The following is a 15,621-nucleotide window of genomic DNA, read 5'->3' as shown; positions in this document are numbered from 1 at the left end:
TGTTCCCAGGAAGGCTCCAGGCTGCCCCTGGCAGGGTCTCCCAGCATCCAGCCCCTCATGGCAAACAGGCCTGTGCAGAACTGTCCCTGTCCTGCCAGGCCTCCCAGAGCCTCCATTGTGCTGCTCCAATGTCTGCTGCCTTTCCAGAGGGCAGTTTTACCACTTAGAAAGTCTCTCCGTGTCCTGGAGGCAGAAAACCTAGCCACAGTGATCTCCCCAGGTGAAGGGTCAGGAGGTTATAAAGCAGCTGGCTATTTCCTGCATTTGGGCTCTAAAGAAAGCACCCCTTTACAGGCCAGCAAGAGCTGTTAACCCTTTAGGGAGGAGGCCACAGCCTCCCCTAGGAGCAAGTTTGACTCATGGGACCGAATGAATAGAGCAGCAAAGAGGAGCAGACCTTCTAGCCAGAAGGCAACTGTGTCCCCTCCCTACCAACTCTGCCAGGAAGGGGATCCCAGGGAAGGAGGGGCCAGTGACAAGGCGGGATTTTTGGTTCAGGAGGCTGGGACAGCCTTTTTTTCATTGAATCACTGAATGAAGGGGGTGGGAGGGACATCTAGAGCTCAGCCAGCCCAACCCCCCTGCAGAAGCAGCTCCCACCTACATCAGGTCACACAGGAACGTGTCCAGGAGGGGTCTTGAAGAGCTCCTGAAGAGTCTCCACACCCTCCCTGGGCAGCTCATTCATAGCTCCAAATCTCTCACTGGTGGGTGTCAGGAGCTTGGGGCAGCACTTTCTTTCTGTTGTATCCAGTGGCAGGACAAGGGGTGATGGGATGAAGCTGCAACACAAACAGTTCCATTGAAACACAAGGAGAAACTGTTGGAGTGTTTGAGTGAGGGAGCCCTGGCCCAGGCTGCCCAGGGAGGGTGTGGAGGCTCCTGCTCTGGAGCTCTTCAAACCCTCCTGGACACGTTCCTGTGTGAGCTGATGTAGGTGGGAGCTGCTGGACTGGCTGATCTCTAAAGCTCCCTTCCCACCATGCAGTGACTCTGTGACTTCTCAGTGACCATCTGCCTGAACAAAGGAGCATCTCATCTTAAAAATTGACCCAGTTAGTATTTATTCCATTGCCCAGGGGAGAACAGTTACTGGAGAGTCAGCAGCGAGGGGCCGTGCTGCAGCCTGCAGATGTGAACGGGGAGCCCCAGGGCACGTTCCGGCAGTGCCAGCGCCTGGGCTGCTGCCTGTGCCCCACCAGCTCAGCTGGTGCCCGTGCTGCCCACACAGAGCTGGCACCAGCCAGGAGCCCCCCCGTGCCAGGGGCAGTGCCAGTCGTGCCTGTGGCCGAGCGGCCTGGAGTCCTCGCTCCGCGTCACCCCAGGGGGCAGCGCCCGTGGCTCTGTCGTGGGCTCCCATCCTGCGCCTTCCCCCGGCCTGGCACGGAACGAAATGCCGACCCCAGGGCTGCTCCCGGGGGCACGGTGGCCAGGAGCCGGCCCGGCCCTGGGGGCTGGCCGGTGTCCCCCCGGGGCCGCGGGTCCCGCTCAGTCGGAGAGGCTCTCCGAGAAGGCCGACTTGGACTTCTGTGTCTGCTCCAGCCGGTTCAGGATGAACTGGCTCGTGTCGATGAAACGCTCCACGCAGTTGACGAAGCACGTCTCGGCGCGGCTGTCCAGCTTCGGGCCCGGCTTGTCCATGCACTTCTCCTGCACACGGCGGGTACCCGTCGGTCCTGGGGCCCCGCGCCCCCGGGGACGGGCACAGCGGCAGCGGCCCCGCCTCGGGACCCCGCTGCTCTCGCAGCCCCAGCCCCGCGACCCGAGGCTCTTCCCGGCCCCTTCCCCCCGCCCCGGGCCCGCCTGCCCGTGCTCACCGGCGCTCGGCGGCTCCATTTTGTCCCCATCTGCCTCCTCCCCCGGGGACAAGGGTCAGCGCGGCCTCGCGGCCCGCCCCGTCCCCCCGCCGCCACCCCCCTCCCGCCGCCGCTCCCGGGACGATCCCGCCCGTACCCAGCACAGCTCGGTCATCTGATGCACCAGCTGCTGGAAGCGCTGCTTCTGCGTCTCCACCTCGATGAAACGCTGGAGCTGCGGGTCCGCGCCGCCCAGACCGGCCCCGGCCGGCGCGTCCATCCCGCTCCTGCCACCGCCGCCACCGGCACCAGCACCGCGACCTTCACGTGCCGCGCCGCGCCGCCCCTTCCGCGCGCGTTCCCGCCCCTTCCGCGCGCGCTCCCACCCCTTCCGCGCGCGTTCCCGCCCTTTCCGCGCGCGCCCCCCGCAGCCACACGCGCGTCGGCGCTCGATCGTTTATTGTGCGGCCCCCGCGGGAGCCCTTCCCCGGGCTCAGCCCGGCCTGGCCGCGGCCGTGTGACAGTCCGGCAGTGCCGCAGGTGCCGCCTCAGGGCTCCTCGTCCGTCACGTCCAGGATGCTGCTGAGCAGCGCCGTGAAGCTGGGACGCTCCTCCGCCTTCTGCCGGGAGACACGGGGGCAGCTGCGGCAGCCGAGCCGGTGCTCCCCGGGGGTCTCGGCTCCGGCTCGGTGCTCCCCGGGGGTCTCGGCTCCGGCCCGGTGCTCCCCGGGGGTCACGGCTCCGGCCCGGTGCTCCCCGAGAGCAGCCGCCGGGCCGGGCAGCCCCTCCCCAAACCCAACCCCAACCCCAACCCTGCTCCTCCCCCGGCAGCCGGAGGGTGGCAGCGACCTACCTCGTGCCAGCAGCTGTACATGATGGCGTAGAGCCGCTCCGAGGCTTGCTGCGGCCGGTACAGACGCAGCCCCTGGATGACGTGCTCTGTGGTCTCGCTGTTGCTGAACCTCTCGTAAGGCATCTTCCCCAGCGAGTAAACTTCCCACATGAGGACGCCTGCGGTGGGAAAGGGCAGGGATGGCTCATGGCAGCTGTTCCCCGGGGCTCGGGTTGCAGCTGGTTGGGCACCTCCAGGTCATTCCTGCCGTGCTCTTACCAAACGCCCACACGTCAGACTTGCTGCTGAACTTGCTGTACAGAAGCACTTCTGGGGGAGACCACCGCACTGGAAACTTTGAGCCCATGGAGCTGGTGTACTCATCATCCAGAACGTACCTGCAGCACACCAGTGGTCAGGCTGCCCGCCCTGCAGCTCACATCTCGCTTCTGCAGGCAACCCAGCGAGCCCCAGAAGGAAGCAGGAGCTCTGGGAGTCAGCAGAGGCTGCACTCACAGCGCTTCCCACAGGCTGCAACGGCCCGTGGCAAACAAGCACATGTCAGTCAAGGCTGAGGAAGGGACTGGGTGACACAGAAACGGAGCAAAAAGGGGATGTGGAGAGAAAGCTGCAGCCAAGGCGCTGGAGGAGGGGGAAAGGAGAAGCAAAGAGAGGGGGGAAAGGGATGGTGGGAGTCAGAAAGGGGGGGTGGGAGTCATAAAGGAGTGGTGGAAAGCAGAAAGGGGGGGTGGAAAGCAGAAAGGGGTGGTGGAAAACAGAAAGGGGGGGTGGAAAGCAGAAAGGGGTGGTGGAAAACAGAAAGGGGGGGTGGAAAGCAGAAAGGGGTGGTGGGACTCAGAAAGGGGTGGTGGAAAGCAGAAAGGGATGGTGGGAGTCACAAAGGGGTGGTGGAAAGCAGAAAGAGGTGGTGGAAATCAGGGATGGTGGAAGCCAGAGAGGTGGAAGGTTGAGCCACAGATGAAGTGGAAAGACAGAAGATGGAGAAAAAAAAGAGCTGGAGGATAGAAGGACTGAAAGGCAGAAGAGACTGAAGGAGGAGATGGAGGACTGAGACAGGAAGGTGGCACAGATGTGTCTACCAGACCTGGAAAGGCCAAAATCTGACACCTTGACAATCCCTTGGTCGTTCACCAGACAGTTGCGAGCAGCCTGTGGGAGGGGAGATGCAGGCAGTCACTTACCTGCTCTTGCCTCCTGCACCCCCCTGCACCAGCTGGAACTTCATCTTGCCCCCACCCACCCAACACTCTGCCTCACTTTGTCCCTTGGACTGGGGCAAGCCACAAAGTCCTCAGCAGAGCCAGCAAGAGAGGCCTCCAGGCATCGTGTTTATGTACAGAGGGGCAATGCCCCTGGCAGGATTTGGCCTGGACAGAAGAGCAGCAGGAGATGCAGCACAGCACCTGGCAGTACTGCAAGCTGGCAATGCCAGCCCAAGGCCTGACAAACTGCAGGCTCAGCTTTGCAAGGGGGTCACCAGCTCCCTTGTGGTGTCTGTGCTGCGTGTGCAGACCCTGCCCTGGCCACAGGTGCGTTCCCTGTCCCCTGGAAAACTCCCTGGTCCTGCCCTTCCTGCAGCCTCTGCTGAGTGAGTGCAGAGCAGTGACCTCAGAGCATCCCCCCAGGATGCTGTGGGCCCCTCAGGCCCAGGAGGGCAGGGAAGCCCCAGGGCTGTTGTGCAGAGAAGGCTGCAGAGCTGCCTCTCCTCACGCTGACGAAGCTGGACCCCGTCTAGGACGTGCTGCGGCTGTCACTGAGCTGGAGAGGTGTCCTTCAGCCACAGCCCTACCAGGTCTCTGTGCAGGAACTGCTTGGATTCCAGGTACTCCATAGCTTCACAGACATCCTTGCACATCTCCAGCAGCTGGGCAGGCTGGAAGCGCTGCCGGCTCTCCCTCAGGAAGCTCAGGAGGCAGCCGTTGGCCATGTACTCGGTGATGATGAAGATGGGACGCTGCTTGGTGCACACCCCATAGAGCTGCACCAGCTTCTCATGAGACAGGTTCCTGTGGTGGGGATAAGAAGGGCACTTCTGAGTGCATCTAGAAGGGCAAAGGAGCAAAAGGAGCATCTGTGAAGGAGGGGTTTGGGGAGGGAAGGTGCTGCTGGCTTAGCTGACGGTGGAAAAGCTGACTGGGGAAGCAGCACAGAGGCAGCAGGTTCTTGGATGTGGTTGGCAGCATCTGCCTGCCTCAGCCTGACCCTCCACAGCAGCCTGGGGTGCAGCCCTTCTGGCCAGGCCTCTCCAGCACTGACTGCACAGGGACCTCATCTATAGCCCTCATCAATCCTTACAACTGTTCCAAAGGTGTCTGTCAAGGGGATGAGTGACACCTTTCCCAGTGACAGGACAAGGGGTCATGGACAAAAGCTGGGACACAGCAAGTCCCACTGACACAGGAGGAGCAAGTCCTTTGGTGCTGAGGTGAGGGAGCCCTGGCCCAGGCTGCCCAGGGAGGGTGTGGAGGCTCCTTCTCAGGAGGTTTCCAACCCCAGCTGGACACGTTCCTGTGCCCCCTGAGCCAGGGGAAGCTGCTTTGGCAGGGGCTTGGGCTGGAGCAGCTCTGCAGGGCCCTTCCCACCCCCCACCTTTTGATGACTCTGTGATTCCAGGCTGCTCACCACTTACATCATGACTTTGGCTTCATCAATAAACTCATCCTCTGACATGGAGCCTTCCCTGATCATCTTGACAGCGACGTCGTACTGGCCCCTCCACTTGCCATACTTCACCACTCCAAACTGCCCCGTCCCCAGCTCCTTCAGGAAGGTCAGATCCTTGGGGTCAATCTCCCACGACCCTAGGGCAGAGAGTGCCAGTGTGCTGGGGGTGCAGGAGCCCTCCCTGCAGGGTGCTGCCTGTCCCCTGACCTAAGCAAGTCCAACAAGAGCTCAGGAGCCTGACAAACCATCCCCCAGACCTCAGCCCCTTCCTCTGGGCCATGGGGAGCACAGGAGCCCGTGGGGGCTCTTGGTCAGTGCTGTCACCAGAGTGGCACTGGCACCAGTGAGTGCTGGGAAGGGGCTCCTGGGAAGGCTGCAAGCTGTGGGACACAGCCAGGATCCCAGCCCTGGAAAGCAACTGCCAGCAGAGATGGGCTCTGCAGCCAGGGAGCCAGGAGGTAGCCCAGGTCAGCTTACCATAGCCAAGGCCAGCTGTGGAAGGAGCACTCTTCTTGTGTTGAGACACAGGGTACTTCAGCCTGGATATGAGGCCTGACACACAGAAAGGTAGATTGGCACACCACACCTCCCCTCTGTGTCCCAGCAGGTCACACACAAGCCTCCTGCCTTTAGCACAGCAAGGTGAGGACACTGAGGTTGCAAGCACTGTCCCCCAGCCACTGACCAGCAGAGTTGTGCTGATGGTAGGTGATGAGCTCGGGGATGGTGTTGAAGAGGTGCTTCTCTGCCAGGTAATACTGGTTCTGGGGGGTGCAGCACACCACATAATGCCGGATCATGCCCTGGGGGTCTCTGGAGAGACAGGACAGGGGGTGAGTGGCGTGGGGAGGACAGGCAGAGGCTGATGGAAGGGCCCTCTGAGGGAGGAACGAGCTGTTCTTGAATCCACTTACACTGAGGACTTGGCATAGACAGAAACAGTGTATTTCCCTGTCTTGCTGGTGGAGTCTCGGACAATGAAGCCCCCTTCCTTCCCCTACAGCAGAAAGGGGAGAGGGGACTGTAACAGGCAAGACAGAGTGAGTGAAGGTCACAGCGTGGCTGGGCAGGGCAGAGTCCTGCTTCCAGGCACCTCCTGAAGTGCCTCCCAGGAAGAAAACACACTGGGGATGGTTCCTGGGGCTGCTGGGGTGATGCTCCCCTCAGCCACACAAGGTGGGTCACACAGCACGAGGGGGGATGGTGTGTAGAGGAGACCCAAGCTCTGAGAGTCAACCCTCACCTCCTGTTTCAGCAGCTGCTCTGCCTGGCTCCGAGTGATGTTCTTTGAGTACCACCTGCAACAGGGGCAGAGCTGTCAGGGAGATGGGCACAGCCCCACCTGAGCCTGGCCCAGCCAGCACAGCACAGGCAGTGCAGGGAGCAGGGCAGGGCTGGCTGCTGTGGGGCCAGAGGATCTCAAAGGCTGTGCAAGAGGGAGGGTGACCCAGCCAGGCTGGGCTTGCAAGGCTGAGTTAACAGCACTGAGTGGAGAAAAGCCTTGGTCCAAGTGCAACCGGCCACATCCCTGCTCTGACTCACTCAAAGATCTCCAAGGAATCGCTGGTTTCCGTGACATAGTTGCTGGGGATGTATCCTTCCCTCCTGCAGGAGAAAAGGGGCTGGTCACACACTGAGGGAGGAGGCCAAGGGGATGAGCAGAAAAGGGTCCAAGAGCTGTGGTTGCTGCCTGGGGAGGGCTGACAGCACAGGGCTGTGATGCTCAAGGGATATGTTCACCCACTGCTGCCTCAGCACTGGGACAGGGTGAGGCTGTGGGGTGAGTGCTGTGGGCTGGGGGAGCTCCTACCCATTCTTGTCCCTGGCTTTCCACCATGGCAGGTTGTTCTCCTCCAGGATGAGGTACTCCTCCCCCTTCTGCAGCTGCAGGTCCTGAGCATTCATGGGCACGTAGTTGTAGAGGGCCACCACCTTCTTCATCTCAGCCGCCGTGCTGGGGGTGGGCTCAGGAGGCAGGGGCTTCATTGCCATCTTCCCCAGAGCCAGGGAGAGCATGGGGCACAGGTGAGGCTGGCAGAGCCACTGTTTGCCAGGTGAGCACCTCCCCAAGGCTTTGCAGGGCCAGGCCAGCTCCCACATGATCTCCAGCAGCAGATCAGCTTCCCCCCGGCACTTCTTATTGCAGCTTTTCCTCCTTTAGGACCCATCCCCACAGAAAGATGTTTTCTCTCTAGCTTTTGGCTTAACCTGTGACTCCTTCACCCCACATCAGGGCTTCTCTGTCCTCCCAGCTCCCCCTGGCAGCTGACTTTCCTTTGGGCTCTGTCCAAACTCCTTCTCCCTGGGGGCAGCATCTCTGCAGAGCAGAGCCCTGGCCTGTACCTCACTGAGCAATGCCCTGGCACCCCCTGAACCTCTTGGCTTTTCCCAGGTAGACCTTTCCTTGACTGCCTTGGAGCAAAAGCACCTGCTGATGCTGGCCCCTACCTGATCCTCCTCAGGAGTGGGAGGAAGAGGCTTCTTTGTCTTGCGATGCGACCGCCCGACTTTCAAACCTTCCCAAGGGGAGAGAGACCGAGGTGAGGAGAGCCCCCCCCAGCACGGGGCTGCAGTGGTCCCCAGCCTGGGGACAGGGCAAGGGGAGGATGGCCAGCTTCTTACTGCCATTCCTGCTCTCCAGGATCTGGCAGCCCATGGCATTCTTGGCTGTCTGGAGGCAGCACAGGTACTGCCCATCGATCCAGAAGCAGGGGTGATACTTCTGCACCAGGTCGCTGTTGTACCGGATCACTGTGGCAGAGGAGGGAGATGGGTGTGACAGGGGGCTGTGTCCCCCAGCCTGCTGAGGACAGCTCTTGCACATATGAGCCTCGTGACATCCCTTCACACTCTGCTGTGCTGCTCAGACACACGTGGCCCTGCTGCTCAGGGTTCCCTCAGCTCATTGCTGTTGGCTCTGCAAACCCCGTGCTGTGGCGCCTCCAGCTCAAAGCCAGGCCTGTCCTCTCAGACTGGATGAAAGCTCTTCAGCAGCTCTGCAAAGGGATGTGCCCACGCCTGGAGAGGCTGGTCCTGCTGTGGCTGGCCCTTGTGCCAGCTGAGGGGCATGTCCAGCATCCCCTGGGCTGCCCAGGCCCAGCCTCACAGCTCTTTTGAACCCCGTGGTTTCAGAACTGAGGAGGGAGGGAGGCCAGTGCCTGGCTTATGCATGGGGAGAGCAAGCACTGCCACCATGCTCTGCCTGCTCAGAGGCCATTCTCTTGCCAGCCAGGCACCAACTGGCTTCCTCATAGCTCTCCCCAGGCCAGAGGGACAAGCCAGTGCCAGAGCACCACGGCAGCTCCCTGGGGTGCACACGGCTCCTTCTCTGCTGGAGCCCTTTGAGGGCACCTCAGCAGCAAAAGGCCAGAATCCTCTCACCCCTTTTGCCTGTGGATTTTACACTGGCTTGAGCTGCCACAGCAGGGAAGTGGGGAGAGGGCTGGCTGCCTGCTGGCCAGAGCAGCAGGGCTCTCGTGAAAGAGCCGACTTCCCTGTTATCAGCCTGCCCTGCTTCCGCCTCGCTTGGGCAAACTTCCCTCTGTCAGTTGGAGCAGCTAATCTCACCCCAGCAGCACAAAGCCACAGAGATACACATGTACCAAGAGACCTAATGGGCAGCTCCAGCAGATTTCAGCTGCCTGCAAGCACCCCCAGCCCTGCTGCAACACGCTGTGAGCTGGAGGAGACAGCACCCCCCCAGCTGAGTGTCTGCTCAGCAGCACCCAGACAGGCTCAGAGCACCTTCAGAGAGTCACAGAGCCATAGAATCAGAATGGTGGGGGTTGGGAGGGACCTTTAGAGATCATCCAGTCCAACCCCCCTGCAGAAACAGCTGCCACCTAGATGAGGTCAGATGCCCCCTGACTTGCAGTGGGCTTTTTGGCCACGTTTGCTAATGCTTTGGGGGTTCTACCCTCACCTTGCATGCCAGCACAGCTGCCTGCCCACATCTGCTGTTTCCTCATGCCCTCAGTCACTCCTGAGCCTGCTCGAGCTAACTGGGAGCAGGCTCGTGAGAAGGACGAGCCGCCTGCCAGCAGCGTGGCCGCGGGGCTGCAGAAGCTGCCAGCTGAGCATCCAGCTCGCCGGGGCAGGGGCGGGTGATGCCAGGGGGCGTGCGAGCCGAGGCACGGGACGGAGCTCTCTGGGCTCCCTCTGTGCAGGGCTGAGCTCAGCGGGGCAGAACGAGCCCTGCAGCCCCCGGGACCCGCCCGGCGCAGCCCCCGGGACCCGCCCGGCGCTCACCGCTCTTCAGCTGATGGATCCAGCGCTTGCGCAGCTCCTCCGTCGGGGAGAAGACGTAGAGGGGCCCCTCGTCGTACACCACCTGTGGGACCACACGTCAGGGCTCCCGGGGAGAGCTGAGGCGCCGGGCAGGCGGTGCAGGGCACGCTGCGTGCTGGCCCCGCAGGCTGCTCGCGGGACCGTGACGGGCAGGTTATAAATAAGCCCCTTCCCCCGAGACTTTCCACTTCCTTCTGTGACTTTCGGTGTGCCGGGGGCCGTGCTGGGTGGCGGCAGGGACAGGCAGCTGGGCTGGGGGCTGAGCAGGCAGCCAGCTACCAAGCATCCCTCCGCATCGGCCGGGGGACCAGAAGAGGCAGCGCTGAGCTCTGAGGCAGGTTTCCACCTTAAGCCGCCCCTTTGAAGAGAGCTGCCGAATGCCCCGGGGGTCCCAGAGGCTCGGCTGCCCTCCCCACACGGCATGGACAGCAGCAGTGTCCCCACAGGACTGACACCTGGCCCTGGGGCAGAGCAGAGCAGAGCAGCGAGGGGGTGCAGCCAGAGCTCACCTGGAAGGGGTAAGGGAACCGTTCGATGATGGAGATCTGCTCCATGTTGTTGCAATCCTCTCCTTTCCTCTGGAAGACACAGACACGCTGCTGCTGGGCTGCTGGCATCTCCCCTGCAGCCCAAAGCCTTTGCTATCCCCTTGGGTGCAGAGCCCCCCATGCCAAGCAGGGCTGTCCCCCATCATCACCACCCCAGGGCAGGGCACCTGACCCCCTCTTGTGCAGCCAGGGGACAGGGACACAGGGTGCAGAGCCCCCCATGCCAAGCAGGGCTGTCCCCCATCATCACCACCCCAGGGCAGGGCACCTGACCCCCTCTTGTGCAGCCAGGGGACAGGGACACAGGGGGGCACTGCAGGACCCTCCTCACCGGGACCTGCCGCTCAGGGGGAGGGTTGTTCTCAGGCACCACGGTCTCCACACAGGTGATCTTCTCAATGTCCACTGAGCCCTTCTTACTGCCCCGGCGCTGCAGGAGACAGGCTGGGCTCAAACCAAGGGCTGAGCAGACTCAGAGCGACCCCAGTCCCCATCCAAGCAGCCCTTTGGGCTGGGGGCTGGTGGGGAACAAAGGGAGGGGGGGAACCAGGGTGGGATAGTCCCTGGGGACCCCGACTCACCCCCCGCTCAAAGTCATACTCGTAGTAGGACAGCTTGCTCTCCGTCAGCAGGAACAGCCGCTTCTTGAAGTTGAGGGGCGATGTTTTCTTTTTCTGCTGCGAGCGCTTCAGGAAGATGCTCTCCAGGAGGACACTGGCCATGGCAGCCCGGGGCGGCCCCACGCCGTGCTGGCTCAGGGACCGAGGGCAGGGCGACACCCACACGGCACTGGCTGCGTCCAAAACCTCGCTCAGGAGCTCTCTCCTGCCTGCCCCAGGGGGGCCGCGACCCCCAGGGGGGGATCAGCTGCAGAGGTGTGCAGGCAGGTCAGGCTGGGGGACTGGCAGTGTCTCCTGTCCCCAATCTGGTGCCAGGCTGCAGTGAGGCACCAGTAGCTGCTTCAGCTCCTGCCGGAGCCCTGGAGTGCAGCCGACACTGGGAGAGAGGGAGGGAGCTGGGGAGGCTGTGAGAAGCAGAGCCCAGGGGAGGAGCACAGGGCCCAGTGACACCCAGCAGGATCCTTCCCTCCAGCACAGAGCCCAGTGACACCCAGCAGGATCCCTCCAGCACAGAGCCCAGTGACACCCAGCAGGATCCTTCCCTCCAGCACAGCCCAGTGACACCCAGCAGGATCCTTCCCTCCAGCACAGAGCCCAGTGACACCCAGCAGGATCCTCCCTCCAGCACAGAGCCCAGTGACACCCAGCAGGATCCTTCCCTCCAGCACAGCCCAGTGACACCCAGCAGGATCCTTCCCTCCAGCACAGAGCCCAGTGACACCCAGCAGGATCCTTCCAGCACAGAGCCCAGTGACACCCAGCAGGATCCTTCCTCCAGCACAGCCCAGTGACACCCAGCAGGATCCCTCCAGCACAGAGCCCAGTGACACCCAGCAGGATCCTTCCCTCCAGCACAGCCCAGTGACACCCAGCAGGATCCTTCCCTCCAGCACAGCCCAGTGACACCCAGCAGGATCCCTCCAGTACAGAGCCCAGTGACACCCAGCAGGATCCTTCCAGCACAGCCCAGTGACACCCAGCAGGATCCTTCCAGCACAGAGCCCAGTGACACCCAGCAGGATCCTTCCCTCCAGCACAGCCCAGTGACACCCAGCAGGATCCTTCCCTCCAGCACAGCCCAGTGACACCCAGCAGGATCCCTCCAGTACAGAGCCCAGTGACACCCAGCAGGATCCTTCCAGCACAGCGCAGTGACACCCAGCAGGATCCTTCCAGCACAGAGCCCAGTGACACCCAGCAGGATCCTTCCCTCCAGTACAGAGCCCAGTGACACCCAGCAGGATCCTTCCAGCACAGAGCCCAGTGACACCCAGCAGGATCCTTCCCTCCAGCACAGAGCCCAGTGACACCCAGCAGGATCCTTCCCTCCAGCACAGCCCAGTGACACCCAGCAGGATCCCTCCAGCACAGAGCCCAGTGACACCCAGCAGGATCCCTCCTCCCCTCCAGCACGAGGAGGGTGTTTGTGGGGGCTGTTTCCTCCCGTGCCAAGGCTGTGCTGCCTCAGCAGGGCAGGGTTGTGGGTAGGTCCTGGGGCTGAGCAGCCACAGTGCCATGTTGCTGACAGCACAGAGCCCTCAAGTCATCCTTCCCCTCTGTGCCCATGTAGCCCAGGGGAGCCCAGGGATGATGCTCAGCCCCTTTCTTCCCCCATGAGCAGAAGCCAGGCTTAAAGGGCTGCCTCCAGCCAACAACCAGAGGTGTTAAATCCTTGTCCAGCCCTCCTCAGTGAAGCTCTCCTGAGCCTCTCCAGGGACAGGGCATGAAAGGGCTCAGATGAGAGCTCCACATCCCAACTGCTGCCTTGCCTTCAGGGGTCTGGATGTCCACCCTGGGCTCCATCCATTTTGCCCTGTGTCCCTCCATCCTGCACCCAGGCACTGTGACATCCAGGCAGATGCAGCCCCCCTTGCCTGTAGAGCTGTGCAGCTGCAGCTGTGGGCTTCTCCTCCTCTGAGAGCTGTAACCAACACCTGGCTCCAGCCTGGACCTGACAGGGAGCTGATGAGCTGCACAGAGCCACTGCTGAGCTGTGCTCTCCTGAGCTCTCCCCCATGGCTCCTGCCCTGACCACCTACGTGCTCTGCTCCCCCTTCACCTCCACCTTGTCTCCTTTCTCTACAAACACAGCTTCAGAGGGCAGCCTGGGAGAAGCTGTTTCCTCCCCTTGCTGCTCACAGCCTGTTTCCTGCTGCTGAGGCTCAGGGGTGGGCCAGAGTCAGGGGCTGAGCCCCCCACGACCCCTCCAGCAGCCCCTCACGCAGGAGGCAGGCACTGGCTCACTCACTACAGGGACCAGGTGGGGACCAAAGATGCCAAGAGCAGGTCTCACCCACTGTGCCCCCTCCCCAGGGCATGGCCCAGCCTGGGGGCAGGAGCAGGGGCATCTCCCCATCTTCTGGCCAGGCTCTCTCAGCACAGATCCTGCTGCCATAGCCCTGCACCTGCCCTGCTGCAGTGGCTGGAGGACAAGCAGGGTTCCCCCTCTCAGGGTCCCTGTTCCCAGCCCCCATGGCTCAGGCCTTTCTAGCTCATTTGGGAGGAGTTTAACAGCTCAAAAACCGAGTTGTCAGAGTCTTTTAGACAAAGCAGCAGGCTCTTTGTCTGCCAGAGGGCTGGGGAGGAGAGAGCTGCTGCTCCTGCTGGCTGCAGGGCAGGGGGCTGGGCTGGCTCCTGACCCCAGGCTGCTGGCAGGAGGGTGGGTGAGCCCAGAGCACACCCAGCATCCCTCTGTAGCCCCCAGCCTCAGTTTCCCTGCCTGTAAAACACAGCTGCTGGTCCTGTGTCCCCAGAGCAGGAGGGATCCCACAGCCACGGGGGCTGAGCAGAGCAGCCCTGGGCTCCAGCCCTTGGCAGTGCCAGGTCCTCAGAAGCTTTACCCTGGCAGAGTGTGAGCAGTGGCAGGCAGATGGGACATGTGCTCACTGGGAAAGCACAAGGAGCACCTCAGAGAGCTATGGCACAGCCTCCCTCTCCCTGGCACTGCGTGGGCTCTGCTCCATCCCCGCCTGTCCTTTGGGGAGGTGGCTGCCCTGCAAGGCTCAGCCCCTCCAGGCAGCCCGTGCTGCTGTGCTGTGACAGCAGGGGAGGCAGTGGGTGGGTGGAAGCGTGTCCTGTGTGTCGTCCCCACCAGCGAATGTGGCTTCCTGTGGCTGTCACACCTCAGCCAAGCGTGCTCTGCCAGGGGGGCGCGGTGGGGGCTGCCAGGGGGCTGCCGCGCTCAGGGCGAGTGGGAAGGGCCATAGGAAGGGTGTCAGGGAATGCCAAACGCCACAGCCCCGCTGTGTTTGGGTGCAGCCTGGACAGTGGGAAGCTCACAGGGGGGAAGCTCTGACGCGAGAGACACTTGGGAACAAACGCAGAGCTGCAGCCCAGCAGCACCCACCCCAGGAAGCACGCGGAAGGAGTGTTCAAAGGTAACCTCAGCACCCTGCCCCCGTGTTCAGGAGCACCCCTGCAGCCCCTGAACCCCTGCCCTGCCCAGCAGCAGCTGCCGCCCCGCACCACCGGCACCCGCGGCTCGCCGTGCCCCAGCCTGTGCCCTGCCCGGGGGGTCCCTGCGGCCCCCGGCCCCGACGAGCCTCAGGTGCCGGTGGGAGGCTCCCGGTGCCGCGGGATTCCCTCCGGGGCTGCTCCGAACCCCGCGGCACGGCCGCCCCCGCGCTCCCGGCCCCGGGACACGGCTGCTCGGGATGCGAATCCCGTCCCCGGGACGCGGCTTCCCCGGGACGCGGCTCCCTGGCCCCGCACTCACCGCCCGTCCCGCAGCTCCCGCCCCCAGTACACGGCTCCCGGCCCCGCACCCACCGGCGCTCCCGCAGCTCCCGCCCCCGGGACGCGGCTCCCGGCCCCGCACCCACCGGCGCTCCCGCAGCTCCCGCGTCCCGCTCCCCGCGCGGCCCGGCGCTGGGCTCGGCGTGGCTGTGGCGCGGGGTCGGCCGCGCGGGGAGGAAGGACGGGCCGGGGCCGGCCCACCCCACCCTTTCGGTTCTCCTTTTGCTGGTTTCTGACTCAAAAGCAGCAGCTGCGTTTCCTCCTGGAGACAGCCGGGTCACCTCCCACGGGGGCACCGCGTCCCGAGCCTGCCCCGCACGGAGGGGATGCGGAGCCGGGACGTGGCACCGGGGGCACGGGCAGCGGGGCGGGCGGGGGGCTGCACCGCGTTCCTGCGGGCTGCCCGCTCCTGCTCCCGCAGCCCCGCATCGCACGGTCTGCCCCGGGACCCCACGGCCCCGCACCGGCCCCGCACCATCATGCGCATCTCACAGTCCGCCCCGAGGCTCCACAGCCCCGCAACAGTCCACCCCGCATCCCACCATCCGCACATCTCACAGTCTGCCCCGCGACCCGCACCAGCCCCGCACCACCATCGGCATCTCACAGTCCGCCCCGGGACCCCACGACCCCGCACCAGCTCCGCCCCGCATCCAACCAGCCCCGCATCTCACAGTCCGCCCCGGGACTCCACAGCCCCGCCCCAGCCCCGCCATCCGCACATCTCACAGTCTGGCCCGCGACCCGCACCAGCCCCGCACCACCATCGGCATCTCACAGTCCGCCCCGAGGCTCCACAGCCCGGTAACAGCCCAGCCCCGCATCCCGCCATCCCCGCATCACACAGTCTGCACCGGGACGCCACCGCCCCGCACCAGCCCCGCACCACTATCGGCATCTCACAGTCCCCCCCGGGACTCCACAGCCCCGCCCCAGCCCCGCCATCCGCACATCTCACAGTGTGCCCCGCGACCCGCACCAGCCCCGCACGGTCACCCGCATCTCACAGTCTGCCCTGGGACCGCACAGCCCCGCACCATCATCCGCGCCCCTCAGAGTCGTCCCCGGGACCTCCCGGGTGCCCTGCGCATCCCACCGCCGCATCCCCGCATCCCCGC

General features: G+C 63.6%; 2 protein-coding genes across 4 annotated transcripts; both read right to left on the bottom strand.

Moving 5' to 3' along the window:
- Positions 1 to 1,056: 1,056 nt before the first annotated feature.
- TIMM8A (translocase of inner mitochondrial membrane 8A) lies at positions 1,057 to 2,138 on the bottom strand. Its single transcript, XM_062006788.1, has 2 exons — positions 1,954 to 2,138; positions 1,057 to 1,650 (listed from the first exon to the last, which is right to left on the bottom strand). Exons 1-2 carry the CDS (start codon positions 2,074 to 2,076, stop codon positions 1,489 to 1,491), a joined length of 285 nt encoding a protein of 94 aa, XP_061862772.1. The 5' UTR covers positions 2,077 to 2,138; the 3' UTR covers positions 1,057 to 1,488.
- A 102-nt stretch (positions 2,139 to 2,240) lies between these two features.
- On the bottom strand, positions 2,241 to 14,965 carry BTK (Bruton tyrosine kinase). Of its 3 annotated transcripts, none has more exons than XM_062006643.1 (19): positions 14,590 to 14,965; positions 10,730 to 11,015; positions 10,480 to 10,578; positions 10,110 to 10,178; positions 9,562 to 9,643; positions 7,936 to 8,064; positions 7,762 to 7,829; positions 7,124 to 7,305; positions 6,856 to 6,918; positions 6,557 to 6,611; positions 6,228 to 6,310; positions 5,999 to 6,126; positions 5,791 to 5,865; positions 5,279 to 5,450; positions 4,439 to 4,655; positions 3,734 to 3,798; positions 2,908 to 3,026; positions 2,650 to 2,807; positions 2,241 to 2,416 (listed from the first exon to the last, which is right to left on the bottom strand). In XM_062006643.1, the coding sequence occupies exons 2-19, from the start codon at positions 10,868 to 10,870 to the stop codon at positions 2,345 to 2,347; spliced, it is 1,977 nt and encodes a 658-aa protein (XP_061862627.1). In that variant the 5' UTR covers positions 10,871 to 11,015; positions 14,590 to 14,965; the 3' UTR covers positions 2,241 to 2,344. The 3 variants fall into 3 exon arrangements, with proteins under 3 accessions (XP_061862627.1, XP_061862629.1, XP_061862628.1); XM_062006645.1 differs by having other exon boundaries at positions 14,537 to 14,627; XM_062006644.1 differs by lacking the exon at positions 14,590 to 14,965 and adding an exon at positions 14,484 to 14,538.
- Between the last annotated feature and the right edge of the window lie 656 nt (positions 14,966 to 15,621).

Source organism: Colius striatus, chromosome 13 (assembly GCF_028858725.1).
Source record: "Colius striatus isolate bColStr4 chromosome 13, bColStr4.1.hap1, whole genome shotgun sequence".
Classification (NCBI taxonomy): domain Eukaryota; kingdom Metazoa; phylum Chordata; class Aves; order Coliiformes; family Coliidae; genus Colius; species Colius striatus.
This window is presented reverse-complemented; position numbering and strand designations above follow the sequence as displayed.

Bases quoted from the DNA above. Each gene is read 5' to 3' on its own strand.
- TIMM8A (XM_062006788.1), bottom strand. From the start codon at position 2,076: ATGGACGCGCCGGCCGGGGCCGGTCTGGGCGGCGCGGACCCGCAGCTC. The intron at 1,651-1,953 runs GTACGGGCGGGA...CGCCGTGTGCAG, and splicing joins AGATGACCGAGCTGTGCTGG to GAGAAGTGCATGGACAAGCC.
- BTK (XM_062006643.1), bottom strand. From the start codon at position 10,870: ATGGCCAGTGTCCTCCTGGAGAGCATCTTCCTGAAGCGCTCGCAGCAG. The intron at 7,830-7,935 runs GTAAGAAGCTGG...CCCCTTGGGAAG, and splicing joins CCTGGAGAGCAGGAATGGCA to GTTTGAAAGTCGGGCGGTCG. The intron at 6,612-6,855 runs GTGAGTCAGAGC...CCCCTGTTGCAG, and splicing joins GATTCCTTGGAGATCTTTGA to GTGGTACTCAAAGAACATCA.